The following is a 20,955-nucleotide window of genomic DNA, read 5'->3' as shown; positions in this document are numbered from 1 at the left end:
GACGACAAAATTTTCGAAACAGTTTTAGTTTTTCTATTTTATTTTTTTATTTCTATAAATGTTTTGTGTCTTCTCATTAATTTTTAAAGGTCATCACCGCATTTCATATTTTTTTTACCTTTAATTTCAATTTATTATTTAACGAGATTACAAGAGACCAACAAACATGGCTGACAAGAAAAAAGAGGAACCGGTAGCACCGGAGAAAAAGGATGAAAAGAAAGTCAAAAAAGGCGATAAAGAACCAGAATTGGTACTTGTGAACGAATCTTAAACCTAATGAATAGAAAATGTAGTTGTAAACACAATTCGATCTTTTTTATGTCATTAAATTGACTGATAAAAACCTCAGGGACGTCGAAATTTTCCAAAACTGCATTGTCATAAACTTTGTGTGCCAAACATGTGCAATGCAGATGGGTAATGTTATGCCTCAAAGGCTTAGAATTTTGTGGGAACTAATTGATTGTCCAGACTCTTAAAGTTTTGTCTGTGTAAATTCTGGTCAATTATTTCTACAAGTAAGCAATTTTACCATAGAATGTGACCCTCCCCCTTTATTGGCTTTAATAATAAATAACATGCAAAAGTATCAACACATATATTTAGCTTTAATTTCTGTTTCTGACTGGTTATAGTTGGTATCCTATATAGATTGTATTTACTTCTTGTTTTTCCATTAATCCCATTTCAGTGATATTGTTGGCTTTTTTCAAAACTACCTCTACCCTTTTTTATTGGGAAAATATGCGTCATTTTCATCAAATTGGGAAATTCAAAATATACCATGAATTTGACTGAAACTTCAATATACAGACCCATTTTCACAAGTCAAACCCTGCTATAAAATAAGACCCCATTTTATCAGTGATGATACATAAATAGAACCTCAAATCTGCACCTATAGTCATTTTAGGCATGAAAAATCTTTAAATGAGTGATTTCAGTTTGTATTCATGTACAATTACTATTGAGACTGCACTAATTGGGAAAAAAATTGTCTTTTTGGGAATAATTTAAGCCATTTTTTTCTTCAAATTTGGATTCTTCTCCTGGGGAAAAAGCCTGTATTCTCCACTAATTTTAGGCAAACAATATCACTGCATTTTCTACTTGAGTATGCCATTTGCCATGTTTGCAATATTTTAGTAAACATAGATTTTTTTATAAAATTTTGGGTACAAGTCAAATTACAAAAAAAATGTAGCATATAAGCCTGGATGATTGTAGAAATCTTTGTTTTTTAAGCTATGAGCTTATGGACATAACACTTCAATCTAATAGCTATTTGGAAATCTGTACAGCTTGACTTGAGAATCTGTCCTGCTTGAACTTTTGATGTCATATAACAATCACTTTTTCATTGTGGTGTCGGATGTTTTCTGTTATGACATCAAAATTTAAAGGGGAACTTTTGTGATGTTTAGTAATGGCAGACAATTAGTGATAAGGTGTATTGTAACAGGGGTCGAATTTAAGCTTTTTTGTGTACTGGCCAGCCGGACCAGTGGACTAAAACCCCTACTGGTCCGGCTCCAAATCTACTTGTCCTGCAAAAATGACATTCATTTGACAAAAACTAATATAAATGATAGATGTTTAATTTTATTTTGATGCTTTCGTTTATACAAGTTAGACAGGAACAAAGGGATAGTCTTGATTCTGATTTTGATAAAGGTATTATTTTAATTTTAGTTTCTTGTGTACAATTTGGAAATTAGTATGGCGTTCATTGTCACTGATCTAGTATATATTTGTTAAGGGGTCAGCTGAAGGACGCCTACGGGTGCGGGAATTTCTCGCTACATTGGAGACCTGTTGGTGACCTTCTGCTGTTGTTTTTTTATTTGGTCGGGTTGTTGTCTCTTTGACATATTCCCCATATCCGTTCTCAATTTTATTTGATAATCGCAATGATTTTCTTTATCAAAATCAGGATCATGAACAGATCTAGTAAAAATATCAACATTGTCTTCCACGTCATCACAATCTTCACGATGACCATAGGTTGCCTGACTGGGTCGTCTAGAGCGCTGTCCAGAAATATTCCACATTTCAATAGCCGGGACCGGATCAAATGATGCTATATCTTTAGTGTGAAACATTATGAATAAAAGATCTGATCACCAATCATTCTTGACAAGTTTCATCTCAGAAAAAAAAACTTTCTGCATCAGCAGAATGAGTAGGAAGGGAAAGAATTTAAGGTTCTAATTTTTGAAGCATTTTTATTGCAACCTCTAAGATGCAAAGAAGTACAATTTTAAAAGCTCTTTTTACACTATCTTCTGAAATATTTTGAAACAAACAAAAATATTTGAGTACATTCTTTGACAATTGAATTATGAATGTTGATTTACAGTAATTTATAATACATTTTTCATTTCAGTCAGAAGAAGATAAGCAGTTACAAGAAGAATTAAACATGTTGGTGGAAAGATTAAAGGTTTGTACATAAAAAAAGGGTTATTGAATGGCTGTTAAATGTGTTGCAAAAATAGTTTTTATAAACATGTTGTCTATGTTGTATAAAATGGTATTCAGTGTTATTGTTTGCTGACTACAATATAGGTGTAATACCACCATTGATTTTCCCCTATTAGTCTTTGTTAAATTTGCACTTTTCATAAAAATGTGCAGAATTTATACTTGTTTCAAATATTTTAAAGTGCCAGTCTTTGTAAGAATCAGGCAATTTAGGTAAAAATCAAAACATGATCAGAAAAAACCCACCGAGCTAATCATTCTATTTAATACTAACCAGCATCCTGAGTTAAAAATTATTAGTCTTTTGTTTGTGTGTGTCTGGTAATATCAAATAACTCTGTTAGAATATTGGTTAGAATGATAGCAAATCACAGAGTTATCTCCCCTTATTTGTTAATTTCTAGTGCATTTCAACCAAATTGTATCTTCTATTACCAGAACAGAAAACAGAAATGAATGTTATTTTTGTGCATAACTACATATTATGTACTGAAAACAATGTCAAATTGGGTGGGTTTTTTGGGTCATGTTTTCATCACTGCCTGATTATTAGGCAGACTGGCACTTAAAAGAAATACTTGGCATGAGTTAAGTTTTATCCTGTCCAGTTCTTAGAAACAAATTCACATAACATTTCATAGCATATAAGAAAATAACCATCATTGGAAGTTAACCAATCAAATTTCTCCTCTGGTTTTATCTGTGTACAAGGTTAAGTCACCATGTAACCTCAAGATTACAAAATTTTCTATAGAAATTCCAAATAAAAAATAACGGTGTTTTGAAATACCCAAGACATATGTTTATGACACAGAAATGGTTTTACTGCAATAAAATGTAGGATTATTAATTAATTACATACAACTGTCAAATTTAAAGGGAATATTTTTTTCAACCTACTTTCATATACAACCGGATGTGACGTACCATGATTTGGTGGTATTACACCTATATGTCTTTTGTTTGTTGTTTTTGTCCTACTTGACCTTTTACAGCTCACTGCTGAAATTTGCTCATTGTTTAATGAAGTACAGTGACCTTTATGTATTTATATCCTGTCCTTTGTTTAATTACTTTCTGACTGTTTAGTCAAATAATGTTTATTTAATATGAATAGCAAAGTCAAAATTTATAAAAATATGTATTATGTGTTACAGTGTTTTCATTAAGAACCGGCCGCCGGCCATTTTGAACTGTTCAAATCAATTTCTGGCCGGTTCAGTTGTCCTTAACAAAAAAAAAAAAAGTCCGATTTTTTTTATCAGATCTTTTTATATTAAAATCATGACAACGGAGTTTGAAGATTTGTGTTTATATTTTAAACCGACATGCGGTTGCAACGACGATTTTCATTGGCTGTTATTTCAGACTTCCTGTTTGACACACGTGCTTATCGTTGTTATGATTGAATGAATAGTAATGTACACGGATTCCACTGTACCCTCGCAGCTCTCATGGGGTGTTCCGTAAACGGAGGGATCTACGTACATACATACATAGTTTTACTGTTTAGGTGATCTATGTACAACGGACCCCGTCGATCTGCCGGCAACTACAAAGCATCCGAAAAGGGGGCAGGGTACATCGATGAAAAATTGCTTTGGCAGAACTTCTGGTCCCGTTCCAAATCATAGATATATTTCTGGTGATAATACTTTCAGTTGTGAGGTATGTAACCCTTTTAAAAGCTATCAAACGAAATTTAGAAGAAGTGGAAGCTCATGTTTTCTTATAAATGAGCCTGGCCAGCACTTCTTCTTTTTCTTTCTTAACACATCTTTTCATACCACCGGGATAATGGGAAGGGGGATATTTAAAACTGCTGCGTGCAGGGGAAGTGCTGTCCAAATTTTTTTAGGGGTCCCCAAAGGTAGGACAAGTATCTGGTTTTAAATGTAAATAGCACCATAATTTTCTTATTGTCCCATGTCCCTATTTAAATAAAATTAACCTCTTTTCAGGTTCAGAGTTTTTGCTACTACATGTAACCTTTTATCAACAATTATTATATAGCCAGAAATAAATTATGATGCTCAATGTAGTATTTTTTTATTCTGAGGATGATCAGATTTTGAGGACGATTGTTGCTGGTGAACTCTATTTTGGCATGAATAACAAGTTGTTATACATAAGTGTCATTGAATTGTATCCATCAATCATTCTAATAATTAATCTCTTAGTGAAGTGATATAAATGAAAATATTTCAATATTATACTTTCTGACTTAGTGATGTTAGATATTTAAATTCAATTTTTTTACTTAGAAAAACTTTAGGTTGCCTACATTAACAGTGGTACTGTAAAAGTGACATTTTTAGAACAATTATAATTTTCTGCCATGCCCAGAATTCAGGATTTTGTGTCTATTTTTTTTTTTAATCTTTGATGGTGGGGAAAGTGGTAGAAATGACATTTTCAGAACTATAGTTTTATGCCAGGTATGCAGGTTTTTAAGCCTTTTTGTTAAAATTTTGAGGTGGGCTAGTGGTAAAAGTGACATTTTCAGAACTATAATTTAATGCCCAGAATGCGCCAGAATGCAGGATTTTGCGTCTAATTTTAAAAAAATCGTGGGGGGGCAAGCCCCCCCAAACCCCCCCTGTTAGGTTTGGGCCTGCTTAAATCTCTAATTGGCCCCTTCAAACAAAATGAAGTGAAACCCCTGTGTGTATATTGCTTTTGACTTGGAATGGTTAAGCCAATTATTTCAATTTTACAGGAATCAGATCAAAAACTTTATAAGCCAGCATTAGAAAGTCTGAGGTCACAAATTAGAGCATCAACAACATCAATGACATCTGTACCTAAGCCACTGAAGTTCCTTCGACCTCATTATGAATCTCTAAAAGAAGTGTACGAAAAGATCAAAGATGATACAACAAAAGTGAGTTCCCTTCATTAATATAAATACATCATTTGGCTTTAAAATTTCTAAACACAAGCTCAAGATTGAGAAAAAATACACTGATTATAAACTAACTTATTGAATGTTTGTTGTTAGATTTGTTGCAAAAATAAATTACATTAAAAACTTTCTAAGAAAATGGTTTTTTTCATGAACACCTGGTCTCATGTTGCAGATATCATTTCTGACCACACACCCCCCCCCCCCCCCCCCCCCCCGAAAACAAACAAAAAACGCTTTAAAAGTATTGAGCCAGGTATGCTTAAATTTCACCCTGTCTCTGAAACCTAATCCAGGGGAAATAGGTATATTGTACATAGCTGAAAACATTACTTTTGTGTGATTTTGTGATTGAATTGTGACTTGCATGCAAAAAAATACTAGTGTAAAAACATTCAAACGCGAAAACCAACGGTCTAAGCTATATCAAAAATATAAAACAAGAAACACTTAAGAACCACATCAACAAACTACTGAACATCAGATTTGTACATTGTAGAGATTTTGTGCTGACATTGTATCAGTATTAGGAATGACAACATCAGATACAAGAGAGAGCTTAAAGTACAGAATACTGGGATCAAAGGAAGAAATAGGCTCATGGGGTCATGAATATGTCAGGTAAGTTATCATATAAAAAGAACAGAAATGGTCAAGTTGATAATATCATTGTAATTTGTAATTCAGTTATAAACTCTATTGCCATGACTTCTAAAATATAATTTAACCTAAAGAAGACTATTTGGAATTGTTAGTAAAATAAAAAGTAAAAATTCTTTATCATGGGAAATACATTTTTTTACTTTGTTTATAGACATATTGCTGGTCAGGTTGCACAAGAATGGAATGATCTGGAGGTAAAGGACACAGAAATGAGAGACAAATTGTTAACAATGACCAAAGAAATAGTCCCCTATCATATGGACCACAATGCTGAGGCAGAGGCCTGCGATCTGTTAATGGAAATAGAGAAATTAGACATTCTTAAAAATTATGTTGATGAAAATGCTTATCCTAGAGTTTGTTTATATTTGACTAGGTAAGATTATTCTCAAGTTTGTGTTTGTTTATTTGGACAATTTTCTGTTTTCAAAACTGATGATCAGTAATACTAAGCAAGCTGAATTCAATGGTTTCAGTGAATTTACAAGAATTTTGCGGCTGGTGCTCTCTAGGCTCTCAAGCATCTGTCACTATAGGAAAAAGCATTGGTCACCGTGATATAGCAACAGTTGCTGAAAGTCAAACAAATTATTGAGCTATTTCATATTTTTAAGAAGATCATTATTATCTTTATATATGATCAACTAAATTGTACGTAACTTTCTTTCGTAGGAAAAAAATTAAAGCATGAACTAAACATCACAATATGAATTCCTGTAAAGGAAGGTTTCTTACTCTTAAAAGTCTGAAAGAGAGGAGTGTAAGGCCATGATAAAATTACTGACATTCTTTCAAAATTGAAAAAAGTATATTTACATAAAATGGAGAATATCTGCTTCTTCGCTTTGACCTGATGAAGCGCAGAATTCCTTAGTTGTACTCATTTAAAATGTTATGTTTAATATTTTAATTCAAAAGAAACAAAATCAGTTGTGTTTCTTACTTGCCAAACTAACATGATTATAATTTTATGATTATAAATTTCTTGTATTATGAATGGAGTAGTACATGTGAATTAAACATCAATGCTTTTACTACAGTTGTGTTCCCTATGTACCAGACCCTGAGAACATCACCCTTATGAAGACAGCTGTAGATTTATATCGTAAATTTAACCAGTTTCCACAAGCCATTAGATTTGCTATGCAGTTAAATGATATGAAGCTGGTAGAGGAAATATTTATGTCTTGTAAAGATATGTAAGTTAAAATTATAGCAACTAAAAATATGTAAATTGTGTGTCAATTTTAGCACTGTTGAATTTGATAATGGGAATCTCAGATACTTACTGTATTTACTTTTCAATATGAAATAACTGAAGTTATTGTTAGCTGAAAGCAAGAATACCTTTTTTATAACAAAAAGATGGAAGATCTCAAGGAGATGGTGACAGCTACATTCCAAAAAAGCCAAAAAGGACCAAATAAAAACCAAAAGACAATTCCAAAAGCAGTACATATCAAATTAACGATTGAGCAACCTAATACCATTGAAATATCTAGGATTATCTCTTGAATATTTATGGGGCTGGAAAAGCAGTCAAATTAGGCACATTGCAATAGTATGATAAAAGTCATAGGTAGTTCTCTGAATACTGCAAGTATTTTATAGTGTGCATTTTAAAATTGGTTTAGAGAAATAAAATATGTCAATGCATAAATTACACATATTTGTATTTAAATTTATCTTTCATTCTTTCCAGATTGGTGCAGAAACAGTTAGCATACATGTTAGGGAGACAACAGATATTTTTAGAACTACCAGATGATATAGAAGAATTTGATGAATTGACAGAAATTATGTCTAATGCTCATCTAAATAATAACTTTTTAGCTTTGGCTAGAGAGGTAAGGAGGACTGAACTATAGATTTAAAAGTAAAGTTCATATCTGATTTGCCATAGCATCCAAATTGTAAAATTGATGTAAATGACAAATAAATGAATTAGTTCTAACATCATGTACGTCATTTACAGAAATCATAGTTATTTGAACATGTGTAGGTCAAGAAATCATGGTTACAGAATATGTTATAAATGTTCATGAAAGTCAATTATGTTTGGATTATTTGTCCTTAAAAAATTTAGAATCTTATTTACAAAAGTTTCTAAAAATAGGTAAAATATAGTTCTGTTTTCTTATCATACTTAACATAAGTTGATGCAGGAAATAAGAATAGCAAAACCTTATGTTCATTCTTTAAGAAGGAAATCATGGTACACACAATTGACACAGAAGTTGCCTTGTTCAATTATGGAAATGATTTCTATTCTGCTCTAAGATATTATTGTTATAAAATATATTTTCTTTTTGACACATGTAATATATAGAAACTGTTTAATTTTGTAGCTGGATATCATGGAACCAAAAGTACCAGAAGATATTTATAAATCTCATCTAGAACAAAGCAGTAAGTTATCTGAACTATAAACAGGATGTTGTAGACATTGATAGGAATCCAGTCGGTGCATGATTACAGTTTATAACACAAAACAATGAAAACTAATTTGATTTTAGAACATACAAAAGAGTTGACAATTTCAGAATATGGTGAATTTGGCAAACTTTTTTTTAAATTATAAAAGTATATTAGATAAGTATACTAAAGACAAGCAGTCAGGAGTATATATAATTATTACACTGAAAATTAATCCATCAATGAAATACAGAATGGAAATGGGGAGTGTGTCACAAGCTGACTAAAGAGCAAAAAGTAGCCCTACGTCACTTATTGGTCTTCAACACAGTGAGAAAATCCTGCACTCACTCAAAGCTGGTCCCTAAACTTAAATGTGTACTAGTTCATTGAAATTGGACATCCCACTAAACTCAAAAACATATAAATGAACCAAAATAACAAAAATATACAAGGCAAACAAAGGCCTCTTTACCATATTTACATACATATAGACCTCTTTATTGATGCATGCTGAAGTACAAGAAAAGAACAACTTTCAAGTAATTTTATCCAGATATTTTTGTTTTATTTTGCAGGAAGTAGTTTACCCAGTACAACAGTAGATTCAGCCCGACAAAATCTAGCTTCATCCTTTGTTAATGGTTTTGTTAATGCTGCTTTTGGTCAGGATAAACTATTAATGGAGGATGGAAATACCTGGTTGTATAAAAATAAAGAACATGGTAAATTATTTATGGTTTATAACTATGGGGAGACAATCCAGTCATTGAATGATGTCCATAACCATTTGTACACATCATGAAATGTACAATTTGTAAACTGTAAGAGGGCACTGAATACTTTGTAATTAAATGATTCCAACATTCAGATTTACTCTAGGTAATTACCATTCATTAAAAATCAATGCAAGCTGCATGTATCTCTAAATCGAAAGTTTAGATTTTCGGTTTAGATAAAAACTACGAAAACCAATATTCTTACATTTTATGTTATTTTAGTTATCTACATTTCCATAGTGTTCAATGTTTTTTTTATTTACTCTTTGCAAAATTTCCCAGTTATTTCAGATATTCTCTAATATTGAAATTATTTTGTAGGTATGTTAAGTGCTACAGCATCATTAGGTTTAATATTATTATGGGATGTAGACGGAGGATTAACACAGATAGATAAATATTTATACTCTTCTGAAGATTTTATTAAGGTAAGATTTATCAATATATGTAATCAAATCGAGTTGACTTTGAAAAATAAACTAGATTTAAAATACTCTGATTAAAATACATGTTTCTACACTTTGATTTAAAGAATCAAGATAATGATCTTTTCTTGTTTTTTGTTTTAAAGAATCAAGATAATGATCTTTTCTTGTTTTTTGTTTTAGAGACTTTAGGGTTTTGTCTTTATAATAAAACGCACCTTCATAAGTTGAAAGGATAAAATTTCTGAAAGAACATAAAATTCAACAGACTTTTTGTTAGACAGATATAAGAAGATGTGATATGAATGCCACTGAGAAACTCCCAATCCAATTCACAATTTGTAAACTGTTTACCATTATAGGTCAAAGAATGGCCTTCAATACAAAGCCTTTGCTCACACCGAAAGGCAAGCTATAAAGGGCCCGAAATATGACAAGTGTCAAACTATTCAAACAAGAAAACCAACTGTCTAATCTATGTGAAAAATAAGAAACGAGAAACACTTATGAACTCATCAACAAAAAGACAACCACTGAACATCAGGTTCCTGACTTGTAAGCAAAGAATTGACACTAGATTCTGTTTTAGATTAGATTTTAAAAGTGATCAACAGTTAAGAAATTATTGGTTTAACAAATATTTGATTTTTATTTACTTAAAATAATAAAATAATGATTTTGAAATAAAATGTTCTAAAAATTGTAGACCTAAACTTTACATTGTTTTGTTTTTGTTACAGGCAGGGGCATTGCTTGCTTGTGGTATTGTTAACTCTGGAGTTAGGAATGAATGTGATCCAGCTGTTGCCTTGTTGTCAGATTATGTAATGCATAATACAGCTATCATGAGAATTGGTGCTATAGTTGGGTAAATTGATATTTTAGTCACAAAATTATTGATTCTTTTCTGAGGAGAAATTTCCACAGTCCTATATAATGTAGTCTTTGGTAGATGATCAAGTAAAAGAATAACACTTAAGTTTAAATTTTAATTTTTAATATCTTGCAATTTCAATCTGTCAACAATCTGGACTTTAAAGTTTTTAAAAAAAGGTTCATTATTTGAAATGGGGGGGAAAATGAAAATATTTGACAATGATTAACAAATCAGAATCTGTGATTAAAAATATTTACAAATAACACCATAGAAAGTTTGTATTTGACTATTGTATTATATCCTTTCAGACTTGGTTTAGCCTATGCTGGATCTAACAGAGAAGATGTACTAGCAATAATTCTGCCTGTGTTAGGAGATACTAAATGTACTATGGAGGTAAGTGTGTAAGATTCTGTGTGTGTTGGTAAATACTTGTGGATACTTAGTATCACTGAACTGCAATTGATTTCTCAAAGATAACTTGAAACAGCTTGATATAAAATTTTCAATTGTACATTTGATAGTTTAATAAATTATAGAATAACTTGAAAGATCATTGGAAGCCCCATTATTGCAATATCCTTGGTTAAAAGTAAAGTCAGTCTTTGTAATCATTTATATGGCTATGCTGATATTATGTTCATGTTTAAACTATGTAGTGAATGTTTTTCTTTTAATGTGATATTCTGATGAAATATATGTAAACTATGAAACCTGTCAAGTGTCTTCATGTCTATATTGATGTTAGATGTTGATAAGATAAAAAAAAAAAACTTTATTTTTTGTTTGGGTTCAAGGTTGCTTTAAGTCTTTAGATTTCGATGTTGTGTAATGTCTACTGTTATTTGTCTGTATGTCTTTTTCTTTTGTAACCATGGCCTTGTCAGTTTAATTTCAATTTATGAGTTTGACTGTCCCTCTTGTATCTTTCACCCCTCTTTTAAGTCAACAATACATCATGCTATTCCGGCTTACCATAGAAACAATTCCTTTATTCTCTTTTCTGTATGTTGTAGGTGATAGGAATGGCTGCTTTATCCTGTGGAATGATTGCAGTAGGTAGCTGTAATGCTGATGTAACATCCACCATTCTACAAACCATGATGGAGAGGAGTGAAGCAGATCTTAAAGATACACATGGCAGATATCTAGCTTTAGGATTGGCATTGGCTTATCTAGGTAAATTACATATTGTAAACTTAGCTTTTAGATTGGCTTTAGCTTATCAAGGTGCAACTTGTGGATCAATCTTGGCTTATCTAAATAAGATATACGTTCTGCCAATATAATAATAATGTAAAATAGGTGTAAGTAACCCTACAACTACAGATAGTGCATTTGCACTGGTATTGATGTGTTTTAGCTCCAATGTCGGATTTACTAAAATAAATGTATTAGGAACTTTTCTTGACATTTAAGAATGTATGGGTTACCTTATTGTTAGTCTCACAAATGAAAGTTGCATTGATATTTGATAATGGATACTGTGGATTCATTTATTTTCGTGGGTACCAATTTTCGTGGATGAAGGAAAACTTGCATGTTTGTGGACATTTGATTTCGTGTTTTTGCCGAAGTCTTTATACAAGTCTTTAGAAAATTTGTCATTCGTTGAACATTTAATTTTGTGCTTCACCTATACCCACGAAAATTGGTATCCAACAAATAATAATGAATCCACAGTAGATGAAAAAAAAATCTGTGGTTCACAAATTTCTCTTTATGAACTGAAACGACATTTATTACAGAAGTTTATTGATATGAATTTACAGGTAAGCAGGAAGCTGTAGATGCCACCTTGATGGCATTAGAAGTTATCGCAGAGCCACTGAAATCAATGGCCATGTTGTTAGTAGAAGTCTGTGCATATGCAGGTATGTTTTCATCTTGACTATCTAGAATAACAAAATAGAGTGATTACTGATTGACAAATGCAGGGTTTAAGCTAGGATTTTGAGGGCTTTAGTCACTTTTGCGCGCCATGAAAATCAACCTTTTTTTTGTGTAACAGCAAGGTACCAAGGATGTATGTTACTAGCTTCATCTTTGACTCTGTCAGATTTTAAGGACTTGTAGCCATGTAGCTATATAGGCATGACTGGCAGTCAGTATTGTATGATTTGACTGTATTGCCCTTATTATGAAAGATTCTGACATGGATGTTGAAACTAAGTTCACAATATTCTCTTCAGTTTGTTCCAGAGGACATTCCTGAACAACACAAGTTGGATTCGTTTGTTTTAAACAAGGAATCACAGTAGAAATTAACTTGCAATGATTTTATCACTGCATAATCATTATCCTTATAAATCGTCTAAATCGAAATCTGGAAATCATTTCTATTAAGTTGGATGTATAAAATCCTTTTTGGAACTAGTATAACGACTGAAAGGAGGTTGTAAACAAATCAAGAATAGATAACGTTTTCTACTTTCGGTTTTAAAATGAAACGTAAACGGGAAGTGACACGTGAATAGTAAATTCAAAACGAGTCCGGATTCATCAGGAAATTCTCATTTTTCGGTTTTAATTCCTTTAGTAAGAGATATATATTTGTCTCTTTCGTTTAATTGCTTCTAAATGATAACGTATTTTACGTTTTTTTATCAGGGTCTATAAATAGTTATAGGATTACTTTCACGCATGCGTAGCACAAAGTACAAGAAGCACCTGTTTATCTCGTGAAGACAATTTGAACATTTTGAATAAAGTTCTATATAATATTTTTTAAATGGAAATTGTCAAAAGTTTTTGATGGCAATTTATATCAATTGTAACGAAAATGCGTTCAAATGACGAATCTACGACAAACGAACTTTAAATTGTGATCGTTTGAGAAATAATGAACTTCAAATGCGAACTGTCCGGGGGTAACAAATTATTTCAATCAAATGACGAAACTATACTCCTGGTTGTTGAAAAGCCAACTGACTGATGTTCCTCGGGAAAAAATTATAGTGGTCAATTATGAGATTTATTAATAATTAACGGATTAGTGACCCATCGGATGGCGAAAAGCAGATTAGTTGTAATCACAACTTGTAACACCTGTTGAAAATGTTAATTACCTGGGGGTCATAAACTTGTCAAAAACATAAAGACAGGTAGATTTATAGTATTTTAATGAGAAAATATTTTTACACTTTCTAAATTTAAGTGACGAAATTGATTTTAAAAACTTTCGTCAATGCGAAAACCCTTTCGTAAATTACGAAAGTGACGAGCGCTAGCAAAATCACTGACAAATGGATTTGCATTGAGTCAATTTGACATGTGGCAACAAATGATTAATAGAACTGTGAAACAAAAGTTAAAGGAGATAATGCTCTTGACCTTTCTGTCTGTCTGTCTATCATCACTTAGTTGTTTGCCATAATGGGGACTTGTAAAAACAGCCTATATTTAATTATTTAGTTTAGCTAGAATCATACCTTATACAGTGGATGCATTATTATTTCTGTGAACCAAATGTTGGTCAGATTTGTGGGTACTGGTGAACCATTAGTAAATAGATAACTGATTCCAGGAGATCAGTAGGAGTTCTTCATGTTTGGGCCTGGGGTATGTGAACTTGCTCACCAAATTTCTTTTGTATGTTGTGATGTTCTCTGTAGTGTATAAAAAAATGGCAGTTTGAATGTCTTAAACCTTTTCCGGTTTTGTTAGAGCATGTTATCTCATTAGTAGATCCTTTTTATGTAATGTCTTATCGAAATATAATCTTTATTTTTCCCAAAATAATCCATCTCATTAATACTTTTTTATCCAGGGACAGGAAATGTGTTGAAAATACAGAAACTACAACATATATGTTCTGAGCATGATGAAAAGAAAGATGAGGTATGGGTATTTCTATAAAGAATAAGAAATTTTATGACCAAAGTAACTTGGGAACACTGGATTTTCTCATATTTACGGATCCTTTATATTGTTAGTAATATTTAGTGGGCACTCTGAAGGAATCTCTTGCTTGAAGGTCATTATGACAAACACTGTTAAATGTTGCAGACAATAGGTCTGTGCTTTCAACTTTTATATCCAGTTAAGATATATCTATTGATAAACAATACTTGTTTATCCAGAAGTAAATTTCTTTTTAAGTTTTGATAACAAGCATCTAAAGACTCCTATGTGAATAATTTTAAAAGTTAGTATAGGGAATCGGGGATCATGCTCTTGAAATTTCACATCCGAAAGGAATCTGTGATGTAACCATCCATATCCAGAAATGGGAAATATATATACAGACATAGAAAATAGCATTCATTTTAGAAGTATTGCCATAAATTACATGTTTACACTTAACCAAAAAACAGTTCAAGTAATGAGCAAGTTTCTTTTAGAGGGAACTGATTCTAGGAGATTGTTTGTACCTTCATTGTCACATGAAAATTTGTTTTCCATTTATACTGTGATTATAAATCATTGAATATAGGAATAATGATTTGTTTATTTGTTGATTTATTTTCATAGAGTCAATGAATTTAATTTTTGTAGGATAATAATGATAAGAAAGATGATAAGAAAAAGAAAGATGACAAAGAAAAGGAAAAAGACAAATCAAAAGAAGCAGCAACCTCTGATCTGTCAGCACAACAAAGTAAACTTTTAGTATTATCTTTTCTCATCTAGGTTTAAAGTACATCTCAGTTTTCAAAGATTTATTATTCTGTTGAATTAAAAGACAGTTTCATATTTGCATTAATTATACCCCCACTTTGAAAAAAGGGGGGTGTACTGTTTTACCTCTGTCGGTCAGTCCGTCCCATGAAACTTTCGTCACATTTTTCTCAGGAATTACAATACAAGGATTTCTGAGAAATTTGGTTTCAGGGTTTATCTAAGTCAGCTATACCGTGTGATGCGTTTTCAGATTGATCACTTGACAACTTCCTGTTTACCGAACACTTGTATGATTTTACACATGATAGCCAAGTTGAAAATTTTCGTCACATTTTTCTCAGGAACTACAATACAAGGATTTCTGAAATTTGGTTTCAGGATTTATATAAGTCAGCTATACCGTGTGATGCGTTTTCAGATTCATCACTTGACGACAACTTCCAGTTTACAGAAAACTTGCATATTTTTACACTTTTAATATTATCCACTTGCGGCGGGAGTATCATCAGTGAGCAGTAGCTCGCAGTTTCACTTGTTTTAGTCAAATTCAACTAATTATATAGATGATGGTGATTTATATTAATATCCTGTTTGAATATTCCTCTTATATTTAAAAGAAAATTGAAATAAAAATATTTTCTAAACAAAATGTGGAATGCAATTGTATAATAATGTCAAACAGTTAATGCTTACTCCAAAAATAATTTCCTGAAAAAATCTGAAAATTAATTTAATATTGTATATAAAAAGAAGATGTTGTATGATTGCCAATGAGGCAACTCTCCACAATAGATCAAATGACACAGAAATTAACAGCTATAGGTCACCGTATGACCTTCCACAATGAGCATAGCCCATACCACATAGTCAGCTATTAAAAGTTCTAAAATGACAATGTAAAACAATTCAATCAAGAAAAATTTTGCCTTATTTATGTACCAACAATGTGATTATTGAGACACTATTGTGTGTTTAAATTAACCAACTGTGAACTGAACATACACTAGAAGTCTTTAATCTTTTTTTTGTATTGAGTACAGAAACATTTGAAAGCCTAAGACTAAATTTACATAATAGCGGTATATGCTGTATTGTATTTTTCCTTGTAATATACAAATAAAGACTCATGGTATTTTTTCTTTTAATAGGTATAGCAGTTTTAGGTATAGCTTTGATAGCTATGGGAGAAGATATTGGTGGAGAGATGGCTTTTAGAGCTTTTGGACATTTGGTAAGTACTGTAATAATCTTTTGCTACAGTTTAGTAAATTTAATGTGTAAGTAAGTAACCCATTATTTTGGAGGATGAATTAAGTAAAAAGCAAATGGAAAACATAAATATAACAGCATGACAAATTTATTATTCGTATATTGGTATCACGTCAGCGTCGTCCAAAGACGGATGGTTTCCAGATAAAAACTTTATCATCAGTTAATAGAAATCAATAAAATTTTAACACAATGATTATAACCACAAAAGGAAGCTTGTGATTGATTTTGGATGTTATGGTCCCTAAAGTTTAGGTATTAGAGGCCCAAAGGGCCTAAACAACCATTTATCTAGTGTCGTAACAATAAGTTGTGTATAAGTATTTCAATTGTTCTGAAATTGTACCACAATGTTTAATACCATAAGTTGAAGGTTGAAATATATTTTAAGGGTTATTGGGCAAACAGTCTAGGATTAAGGGGTCAACATAAGCATTTTTGTTGTTTCAAGAAAATAAATTGGAGTTGTCTTTCTTTGTCCAGAATGGTTGTTGAATCACATAAAACAAATGCTTTATGAAATGTATTTTGAAAATTGGAGTTATCTTTCTTTGTCCAGAATAGTAGTAGAATCAACTTGTGCTATATACAATGCAATATTCACTTTTACTACCAACTAATAAATTAAAACAATCTTAACCATTTAGTGATTACAAGCACTTTGATTACCATTCTAGGGTTATGCCCCTTTTCCAGTGGAAAAATTGAAGATTTTTTTTTCGTTTCTGTTCTCTTCACTTAAGTTTGACTCAACTAAATTTAATGAAATGTGTATAGAATGCTTATTACCTCTAAACTCAGTTAAAGTTCAATTTTTGGCAGCTTCACGTTTTAACAGTTCTTGAGAGGTATGTCCCTTTATAACATTATATGCTAGCGGGAGCATCATCTGTGTCCCTTTGGACACATTCCCAATTATTTTTTTTAGAAGTTACTATTAATTAATATTAATTTTAACCATGACTATGACATTTTATATTTTAATGTTTTATGATGTATTTAAATGAGTAGTTATTGTTGAAATCTCCATTAGAAATTTAAGTTGAGATCAGTTATGGAGTAAGGGAATGGGGAGGTGAACCAAAAAAAAAACAGAAATAAAAATTAAATTTCTTCAAACTTTTTTTTGAGAGGATTAATATATATTAAACAGCATAGTGTATTGCTCAAAATCAAAAAAATAAAATTAATTCAATACACCACATTTATCCTGTGTCTGAAACCTTTGCTGTGTTAACTATTTAATTACAATCCAAATTCAGAGCAGAATCCAGCTTGAATGTTGTGTCCATACTTGCCCTAACCGTTTGGGGTTCGACCTCTGCTGTCGTATAAAACTGCTCCCTGCAAAGCATCTGGTAAATATATGTAATTGTTAAATAAATGTCAAGGGGGTGGGGGGCAATTCATTTCAAGAAATGGACACAAACTAAGTTATATGTAATTGAATTATTTATATTTGTAGTTGCGGTATGGAGAGGTAGCAATCAAGAGAGCAGTACCAGTAGCGTTAGGTCTGATATCAGTGTCTAACCCTAAACTACAGATACTGGACACACTAAGTAAATTTTCTCATGACAATGATCCTGAGGTCGCTCATAATGCTATTTTGGCAATGGGACTGGTTGGTGCAGGTAAATAAACTTTTGTTTTGAATGTTGAATAATTCCATTTGATAGTCATGAATGATATTTTTAAGTGTACATTTATTTACGTTATAACACATCCTTATTACTGTATGTTATTATGGATCATCTAATAATAAGCTGTATTTGAAAACTACTTCAATTCAGAGGAACTGAAGGATAATTTAAACTGCACTGGTATATTTATACCACCATTTTACAAAACTTGTTCTTGTATGTAAAACTAAGATTATTGTCTCATTTAAAAAAAAAATCATGTTTCCCTTTCTTACCCATTCTATGAATACAATATGGTTTGTTTATTTATAGGTACAAACAATGCACGTCTGGCTGCCATGTTAAGACAATTAGCTGTGTACCATGGCAAGGATGCCAACAATCTGTTCATGGTAAGACTGGCCCAGGGACTTACACATCTGGGTAAAGGTACCCTGACCCTTAGTCCATACCATAGTGACAAGGCACTCATGTCACCTGTAGCTGTTGCTGGACTCCTGGCTGTCTGTGTATCATGTCTTGATGTTAAAAATCGTAAGTTCAAACAAAAAGATGAATTTATTTTACAATCTGGAAAATGGTTGGATAAAGATGCAGTGACAAATCTAAAATATTTTCTGGATATCAATTAATTTATTGAATAAAAGAGGTTTGACAAATTCTTGATAATTTCCACAACTATCAAAAATTCTTTAATATAATTGCAACATTTATCTGAAATTAGAGATTATCTATGAAGTAAAAGGAATGCTGAAGGTGGTACCTAACACTACAGGGAGATAACTCTGTAAAATCAGCAGAACGTTTTAATGACGTTTTGTTCTTAAGGAAATATTAAGCTTCTCAATGTAATTTTTCTGATTAAATGGTTGGTTCAAATTTTGTGAAATTTTATATTTTTGTCAAAGGGTCAAAGTAAATACTTTAAATTGTTAAAATTTAAAAAATAATAAACAAGCCAAATTAATTTTAGTTAAAGTGTTAGGTACCACCTGAATTTAAGTTTAAATTTGGTATAGTTTCCATACAAAAGATCTAACAAAAGGTTCATCACTACAAACCAGTTTAAATTATATTGAAAATATAAGACAAAGATGTCTAAATTTTAATTTAAACTAAATATTTCTCCATTTTCAACAGTGATCCTAGGAAAATCTCACTACATTTTGTACCACCTTGTGTCAGCCATGCAGCCCAGAATGTTGACCACTTTTGATGAGGAATTACGACCAACACCTGTACATGTCAGAGTTGGACAGGTAAGACATTTATAGTTTCTACCTCATATATTTAATAAAGTTTTCTCAGGTTTCACATTTTTTTCACATATTATGAAATGAATAAATATTGGGCAAATAGAAATGAAAAAAAGCAATCAAATGCAGAGGAGTATTCCCCCCCCCCTTCTTGTAGGTAAACATTGGTTAATTATATAGGGAATCACTGAAGCATGACTGGTGCAGACCCCTTCTTAGAAGACCAGTGTGAGAAAACGTATAAGGGAAAATAAAGCATTAATACTCAAAAGAAAGGCAGATTTGATGAAAAAATCCATTTCTTTTTTAATTCACTTGTTTACACCTAAACAAGGACTTATTTATTTTATGTTGACTTTGACATAGTTGTTAAACAAATGTCACTGTTTTATTTGTAGGCTGTAGATGTAGTAGGACAAGCAGGTAAACCTAAGTCTATAACAGGATTCCAGACTCATACAACACCAGTACTACTGGCTTATGGTGAACGGGCAGAGTTAGCTACAGAAGAATGTATCCTTTTTACACTCTATCATGATAGAACTGTAATGGTCCTGCTGAAATTGAGTTTTACGATTGAACTCTTAAATCAGATATTGTCAAAGAGATAAAGAAGGAATTGAATTCTCCAGGCAGCAAATTTTCAACATTAAAAATGATATTCAGATAGAATTAGACCTAAACGAGGAAAATTACTTACTTTGATCTGCTAATTAAGAATTATTTGATACTTATTTCTTGTTGAACTAATACTATGTGTTTTTGACTGATTTTAGTCTGATTTGTTTTCTCCAGATATAGTAATATTGTCCGTGAAAACATTGCACACCATAATATATCACACAATAACAATCCCATATTTTCAACATACTGAAAGCTAAGGTTTAACATACACTAATCTCAAGTTTTCATTTGAAAAGGTAACACTGGTTGATCGTAGGCATAACCAGCATTACTGAACATATAGTTCTCAATAACATAAGCATGGTGACATCAGAAAATTACAGGGAAAGTACACAAATTTGAAAGTGGTCTAGTAACTGGCATATTTATTAATTATAGATAAACAGTTGCATATTATACTTACTTATATATTTCACATTTATTATGATTCCATAATGCATTTGGAATAATTACATTCTCCTTAACTCTGACTACAGATCTACCAATAAGTCCTATCATGGAAGGTTTTGTTATACTGAAGAAGAATCCAGATTACGAAGCTTGAGAACTTTATATGTCGTTAGTGATCGGTACTGTATGTGTGATAATGACCGAGAGGGAGAGAGAGAGAGAGTCATAGTGCTTGCGTTGAATAAATTATTAAAATGGTTGTCACTTGTTTAAGTACTCATTCAAATCCAACTAGGAAGACTTACTGGAAGCAAAAATGGGGAGGGGTGTAAGAATTGGAAGACACTGAAATAATTGTACTATGATGTACTAAGAATTTCGTTACCAAATAAATACATAAATTCCATATGATTTAATGAATTTGTTGAAGTCGAAAGTAAAGGGACTTATTCACAAGCCATCAATACCAATGAGCTTCCACAGACCTCACATAATCAGAATGAGATTCATTAATCAAAAGTATTATCACAGTAATTGCT

At 31.6% G+C, this 20,955-nt stretch overlaps 1 protein-coding gene across 1 annotated transcript; it reads left to right on the top strand.

Moving 5' to 3' along the window:
- The first annotated feature begins 21 nt into the window (after nucleotides 1-21).
- LOC134685402 (26S proteasome non-ATPase regulatory subunit 2-like) lies at nucleotides 22-20,675 on the top strand. The gene is made up of 22 exons (XM_063545152.1): nucleotides 22-253; nucleotides 2,390-2,446; nucleotides 5,207-5,371; nucleotides 5,892-6,013; nucleotides 6,207-6,431; nucleotides 7,096-7,254; nucleotides 7,758-7,902; nucleotides 8,404-8,464; nucleotides 9,049-9,195; nucleotides 9,571-9,677; nucleotides 10,415-10,542; nucleotides 10,860-10,947; nucleotides 11,568-11,730; nucleotides 12,324-12,425; nucleotides 14,321-14,391; nucleotides 15,049-15,151; nucleotides 16,323-16,405; nucleotides 17,909-18,077; nucleotides 18,399-18,620; nucleotides 19,227-19,345; nucleotides 19,741-19,855; nucleotides 20,503-20,675. The coding sequence occupies exons 1-22, from the start codon at nucleotides 167-169 to the stop codon at nucleotides 20,568-20,570; spliced, it is 2,706 nt and encodes a 901-aa protein (XP_063401222.1). The 5' UTR covers nucleotides 22-166; the 3' UTR covers nucleotides 20,571-20,675.
- Nucleotides 20,676-20,955: the final 280 nt, after the last annotated feature.

Source organism: Mytilus trossulus, chromosome 9 (assembly GCF_036588685.1).
Source record: "Mytilus trossulus isolate FHL-02 chromosome 9, PNRI_Mtr1.1.1.hap1, whole genome shotgun sequence".
Classification (NCBI taxonomy): Eukaryota; Metazoa; Mollusca; class Bivalvia; order Mytilida; family Mytilidae; genus Mytilus; species Mytilus trossulus.
Note: the sequence above shows the minus strand (reverse complement) of the source record. Positions and strands in the feature narration are given on the sequence as shown.

What these genes read in the sequence shown, in the direction of transcription:
- LOC134685402 (XM_063545152.1), top strand. Translation starts at nt 167, where the DNA reads ATGGCTGACAAGAAAAAAGAGGAACCGGTAGCACCGGAGAAAAAGGAT. An exon ending in ATTGGCATTGGCTTATCTAG is followed by an intron (nt 11,731 to 12,323) that starts GTAAATTACATA and finishes ATGAATTTACAG; the next exon opens with GTAAGCAGGAAGCTGTAGAT. An exon ending in AGAGTTAGCTACAGAAGAAT is followed by an intron (nt 19,856 to 20,502) that starts GTATCCTTTTTA and finishes CTCTGACTACAG; the next exon opens with ATCTACCAATAAGTCCTATC.